Source organism: Hipposideros armiger, unplaced genomic scaffold (genome assembly GCF_001890085.2).
Source record: "Hipposideros armiger isolate ML-2016 unplaced genomic scaffold, ASM189008v1 scaffold_1, whole genome shotgun sequence".
NCBI lineage: Eukaryota > Metazoa > Chordata > Mammalia > Chiroptera > Hipposideridae > Hipposideros > Hipposideros armiger.
The window spans coordinates 6,603,637-6,610,740 of NW_017731351.1; the positions used below are offsets into that span (position 1 = coordinate 6,603,637).

At 37.6% G+C, this 7,104-nt stretch overlaps 1 protein-coding gene across 9 annotated transcripts in view; it reads right to left on the reverse strand.

The window, feature by feature from the left end:
• Window positions 1-7,104, reverse strand: part of BLTP1 (bridge-like lipid transfer protein family member 1) — a 169,084-nt gene that overhangs the window by 138,941 nt on the left and 23,039 nt on the right. For all 9 annotated transcript variants that reach the window (XM_019667736.1, XM_019667803.1, XM_019668173.1 and 6 more), the window contains exon 7: window positions 3,934-4,120. In XM_019667736.1, the coding sequence (XP_019523281.1) occupies window positions 3,934-4,120 (187 nt within the window). The remainder of the gene's footprint in view (window positions 1-3,933; window positions 4,121-7,104) is intronic.

Below are 7,104 nucleotides of genomic sequence, written 5' to 3' on the forward strand. Positions count from 1 at the left end.
GCCTCCATTTTCAGTAAAGAAACTCAAACACAACAACCAGGAAGTGTTCCTGCCCCGATATTCACAGTAACTCATTTCCTTACTTGCCTCGTGTTGTCTAACTATCCTGCAAAGGGCTCTCCCTATTTACTGGCCCAATTTTTATCTTCCTCAGTGTCACATTTCCCTCACTTGTTCCTCAAAGCTGTATATATTGGGTTGTCGGAAAAGTCATAACGCATTTTTGCAACGAAAAACATAGAAAAAATACGTCATGACTTTTCCGACAACCCAGTACTTATTGGCTAATTGTCTGAATCCCTCCCATTGAACTGCTTGAATGAAACAAGCTCTGTGAAAGGGGCTTGTTTTATTCACTGTTGCATGCGTGATGCCTAGAACAATTCCTACTGCGGAGAAGGGTTCGCTTGTATGAAAGAATAACAGAGCGTCTTACTACAAGTCCTACTCCTAGTAACACAAAAATACCCACAAACAAACGGATCTGAGGCTTTTGACAACCCAACTGTAGATGCATAATAAATGCAAAGTGGAATATTTTTCTATTACCACATTGATCTACACAAATAGGAATCAATTATTATACAATTTTTGAAGGTCATAAACAACTCAATCACAATTTACCCCAAAACTCATTTAGGTCATTTGCTTTCAAATTTACTTCCAGAACAGTTTAGCATGATCCCTGAATACAAATGCCCTGCTCATTAGGAATATGCGATAAAGATGGATGGGGTGAGCTGCACAAGCAGCAATGGGGAAAATTAAGTCTGGACGAGCCCCAAATTAGATCAGCAGCGATTGATAAACAAACGGTGACTGTAGAAAAATGGTAACAGGATTACTCTCAGTTTCATCTCTACTTGCTGGATGTACACACAGATTCTCTTTTTTCAGTATAACTGATATAAGAATATGGCTACATTAACTTACTAAAGACACCAAAGCACAAAGATAAAGGTATTAATCTTCAAAAAGATTTTGACAACACTGACAAACACTAAATATTTAATACTGAAACACTGCAAGATCCCCTCAACAATCCCTACCCTATTTTCCCAACTTTTTTTTTTTTTGCGCATTATTATTGGTTGTCACCTCCCCCCAGGAGAATGTAAACTCCATCGGAGAAGCGTTTTCCTGTTGTGCTAGTATAACCCCAGTGCCTAAAACAGTGCCTGGTATATAGGAGACACTCAGCAAATACATTAAAGCATTAAATAGAAATGATAATACGTGGGGTTTTCAAAAATAAGATTGAACAAAATGTCTAGCCAACTTTTTCTTCAAAAAAATCACGTTAGAAAAATAATGAATACTGAATCTATAAGCATTTTAAGAGCACCTATTGGTTTCATATTTTAAAAAAGATTTAGCTGAGTTCACATCCCCCTTTTAAATCTGTTCTATTATTTCTATTTGTTTCACCTGCATTAGTGATATTCCAGCCAGCAAGCTATGTGATTAAACAGTAAATCAGATCTCCAAGTCTGGATGAAATCCAAGCTTACATGCCTGTGCTGCCTTCAGGGCCTCCATCCAAGATCCTTTAGGTCAATAACCCCAGCTTTCCACAATCCCCAGGAGTATTCTTATAGCAATGTCCTCTCCTTCCCCTCTCCCATCCCAACACACACACACACACACACACACACACACACACACACACACACACACACACCTTCTTAAGAAAAAAAAGTTGGGGACTCCTTCATTCCGGGAACCAGAAAAAAGTGGTCAATAAACAGTCCTAAGGATATTAGATTGGATCCCTGTACCATCATTTACTAGTGTGACCTGAGAAAAGTGCCTTAACCACTCAGAGTCTCAGTTTTCTCACCTATAAAATAAGAATACTTCTACCTTCCTGTAGGATTGTTGTAGACAATGAATACTAGTTTCCTTGTCTTTGCAGGTCAAATTCTTACTAGTTACTTACCATATTTTGCCGTGTATAATGTGCACTCATGTTTTGGCCCAAGCTTTCAGGGAAAAAAATCTTTCGTTTTAATTTTTTAATTCAAATGTTTATTTGTTTACATGCAGGTACTTGTTTTTGTATCATAAAGGAATTTTAGCATTCACTTTTTAACATATTACGGTACAAGAAATTTTATGTGACAAATAATTACAAAACACAAGGACAGATACAAGGTACAAGAAATTTTATGTACCAGCAACAAATTTACAATATTTACATATCATAGAAGGCCAACTCTTTATCATTGCACGTTTGTCCTAAGTTCAACAAAACCGGTTATTGTATCCCAAGGTATCATTTTGCATATGGATATCATTATTGATTTCTAGAGTTACACTTTTAACTCACAAGCACAAATAAAAGAATTAAAAACCTTTACATAAATACGAAATTAGTGCTACCCATGTATAATGTGCATCCTTATTTTTCCCTCACAATTTTGGGCAAAAAGGTGCATATCATACATGGCAAGATACAGTAAATTATGTATTCACAAAGTTATGAATGACAATGTAAAAGGAGGTGTGGAATCTTTTTTCTGGCACACAAAATAATATAAAAGAACTATCAGGACAAAACAATTTAAATATTCTTAAATATTAAAAACATGAAATATCCCAAAAATATGATATTTCGTCCACATTATGGACAACTGCAGAGAGAGAGCACAGATGAAGGAATATGTTAATATTAAGAGTGACAAAAAGAATTGAAGACACAAAGCATTGCCAGGGAGCACATTAAAGGACCAATATCTGAGCTATTAATATTAATGAGGGGTATATGCATGTGAAGAAGGTAGTGATTACATGTCTCTTATACCATTTGAAATGAGCTAAGTTCATGTCACCTCCCCAGCCCCGCCCAAAAACCTTTAATGGTGGAGCTGCCAGCTGTTCAACAGCCTTCATAACACAGCTTCCAAATCACCCCCTATTACTCCTTTACCTTACATTTACCACCAAATTGAGTTATTTGCTAATTCCTAAACACCTATTTTCCAACCCCAAGGCCACAGGTCAAACCAGTTAATCCACCTGAGCTACTCTCCTTCCCACTCCATCTCTGCCTGCAGACCCCTCTCACGGTCACCACCATGAGGCTGCTTCAGAAGGGACTTGCACAGCAGCCACCCCCCCACACAAATGGGCAGAACAGCACACATCAGCAAACCCCGCCCCTGCTGGGGCCACGCCACGTGCTCCATACCACAGTCAGTAAAGCTGCCGAGAGAGTTCTCAGTATTTTTCCTCAAAACACACTGACTGCTCCCTCTCTTCTTTAATTATCATTGTTTGTATGCATGTCTCCCCTAAATAGGTTCAGGTAACACCCATTCCTCTTTCTGTTTTAAATCCCTCCCTCCAGTTTAACACAATGATCAGTAACATGAATGCAGAGCAAGTACCTGTTAATAAGACAAAGAGTTTTATCAAAAGCTATCTTTCCTGAAGGACTTGGGTCAGTGATTCTTGACCTCATCCATGCATTCTGGTGAAGAGCAATCAGTTTAAGGAGAGGAAATGTTTCATGACAAAATGAAGTAATTAAGTAATTATTTTCTTCAAAAAGAAGCTATAAACAATTTAAGACAGTGTTCCACATGTCTGAGAAACTTCTAAAGTGAGCGGTCCCATTAGGTTTCTTTAAAGCGTGCAGCTGCCTCCTGAGACTGCAAATGCCTCCAATTCCTCCCACCAGCTGCCATCAGCGCAACACAGAATTTCCCAGTACCTGCCTGAGCCACGTTTGACAAGCCTGTTTTGTAACGTCAGGAGCACTAGGTTGGCAGTCAGCAGGCCTGGGTTTTGTNGAATTATACAATTATGTGAATAAAAGTTTTAATCTATAACAAAAGATTAGGCCGTGTTTAGATGAATAGTATTAATGATATTCTAATAAAAGTAAATGTTTTAATGTTGGAGACTAATAATTCAAGTGTGACAATAAACCTTTTGATTTTAGACTGGGTTCTTGTTCTTCCATTTTCCCGTGTCTTATCATCCTCCTTCTTGGGTGGAATTATTGTTGGCTCCAAACCAAACAATTCTTGAAGACGTCCATAAAGATCCGAACGATTGTAGACATGAAATTCAAAGTCATTGACTGTGATGTATAATCTGGTTTCTGCCTTTGGATCTAAAGATACAAAAAAAAACAAAAAAAAAAACAAGTTCTTAGTCAACTTTTTCAAAACTTTAGTCAAACACTTTTTCACAGCTAAAGTAATACAAATTATTTATTTTAAAACAGAATTCTATGATAAAGAGAATCATATTTAAAATACATATGAAGTGCTAGCAAAAGAAGAAAAAGGCTGATGTCACCACAGTATTTTAATTTAGCAAAAAAGCATACGAAATGTCAAACAACCTAAATAAATATAAATTTTAGTTTAAACTAACAAAGGAAAAATACACTGCAACTCGTATTTCAAAAATAAGCTAAGGAAAATAAGTCACCAACATTCATATTTTATATAGTAGTCTTTTAGTTCTACTCCAATCTTGGTTTTTCCTCATTACTTACTTCCTAAGACAATTGATAAAAAAAAAAGATAAACCTAACCCTTCAAAAAAACTAATATTTGGGAGCTGTAACTTTTCTGGTATTTTTAAAAATATCTCTTGACCTATGATCCCTCCTGTTTCTTCAGATTTATCACATGACTAAAAGTGAAGCTAATCCCCTAAACTATTATATTTAGAGTTTTGCCTCTTTTTCTTGCTGGAGCTGCAGATTTTTTAAAAATAAAATGAATAGAAAACACAATAGTTTTTAATACATAGAAATACATAGAATACATATGTATTCTAACGCTTGATAATAAATATAATTCTCCATTTTTAAATAAGTAAATCAAATGCTAGCTCTCATTAGATTTAAACCTTTCCTCAGTCATCATCCACAGCCTCGCCCCCAGATGCCAGGGTCAGATGTCCAGCAGCCTACTACAGTATCTCCAACGTGAGGCCTAGGAAGCATCTCACACTCGGCATGTCCAACCAAACACCTAATTTTCCCACCCAAACCTATTCTACAACATTCCCCCATCTTCTCACTAGCAAATTAATCTTTTTAACTGCCAGGCCAAAATATGTGACTGCTCTTTTTCTCACGTCCCAGATATTATCAGCAAAACCTGTCAGCTTTTCTTGCAACATAGATCCCGAATCCAACCACTTGTCGCCATTCTGGCCCATCACCATCGCTCCTGATGCACACAACTCATCAGCCCCTTACCTAGTCTCCCTGCTTCTGCCCTTTTTCCCCTCTGACTGTGCTTTACACGCTGGCCAGATCTTAGAAAAACCCAGCTAAAGTGATGCCACTCTTCTGTTCCCCAGTGCTCTAATGGCTTCCCCTCTCACTCAGGTTAATACCAAGGTCCTGTAAGCCACGTATAAAATCCCACAGGATCCGTGTTCTTCTCTCCTCCTAAAACTCACTCCAGTAAACCAGCCTCCATTTTCAGTAAAGAAACTCAAACACAACAACCAGGAAGTGTTCCTGCCCCGATATTCACAGTAACTCATTTCCTTACTTGCCTCGTGTTGTCTAACTATCCTGCAAAGGGCTCTCCCTATTTACTGGCCCAATTTTTATCTTCCTCAGTGTCACATTTCCCTCACTTGTTCCTCAAAGCTGTATATATTGGGTTGTCGGAAAAGTCATAACGCATTTTTGCAACGAAAAACATAGAAAAAATACGTCATGACTTTTCCGACAACCCAGTACTTATTGGCTAATTGTCTGAATCCCTCCCATTGAACTGCTTGAATGAAACAAGCTCTGTGAAAGGGGCTTGTTTTATTCACTGTTGCATGCGTGATGCCTAGAACAATTCCTACTGCGGAGAAGGGTTCGCTTGTATGAAAGAATAACAGAGCGTCTTACTACAAGTCCTACTCCTAGTAACACAAAAATACCCACAAACAAACGGATCTGAGGCTTTTGACAACCCAACTGTAGATGCATAATAAATGCAAAGTGGAATATTTTTCTATTACCACATTGATCTACACAAATAGGAATCAATTATTATACAATTTTTGAAGGTCATAAACAACTCAATCACAATTTACCCCAAAACTCATTTAGGTCATTTGCTTTCAAATTTACTTCCAGAACAGTTTAGCATGATCCCTGAATACAAATGCCCTGCTCATTAGGAATATGCGATAAAGATGGATGGGGTGAGCTGCACAAGCAGCAATGGGGAAAATTAAGTCTGGACGAGCCCCAAATTAGATCAGCAGCGATTGATAAACAAACGGTGACTGTAGAAAAATGGTAACAGGATTACTCTCAGTTTCATCTCTACTTGCTGGATGTACACACAGATTCTCTTTTTTCAGTATAACTGATATAAGAATATGGCTACATTAACTTACTAAAGACACCAAAGCACAAAGATAAAGGTATTAATCTTCAAAAAGATTTTGACAACACTGACAAACACTAAATATTTAATACTGAAACACTGCAAGATCCCCTCAACAATCCCTACCCTATTTTCCCAACTTTTTTTTTTTTTGCGCATTATTATTGGTTGTCACCTCCCCCCAGGAGAATGTAAACTCCATCGGAGAAGCGTTTTCCTGTTGTGCTAGTATAACCCCAGTGCCTAAAACAGTGCCTGGTATATAGGAGACACTCGGCAAATACATTAAAGCATTAAATAGAAATGATAATACGTGGGGTTTTCAAAAATAAGATTGAACAAAATGTCTAGCCAACTTTTTCTTCAAAAAAATCACGTTAGAAAAATAATGAATACTGAATCTATAAGCATTTTAAGAGCACCTATTGGTTTCATATTTTAAAAAAGATTTAGCTGAGTTCACATCCCCCTTTTAAATCTGTTCTATTATTTCTATTTGTTTCACCTGCATTAGTGATATTCCAGCCAGCAAGCTATGTGATTAAACAGTAAATCAGATCTCCAAGTCTGGATGAAATCCAAGCTTACATGCCTGTGCTGCCTTCAGGGCCTCCATCCAAGATCCTTTAGGTCAATAACCCCAGCTTTCCACAATCCCCAGGAGTATTCTTATAGCAATGTCCTCTCCTTCCCCTCTCCCATCCCAACACACACACACACACACACACACACACACACA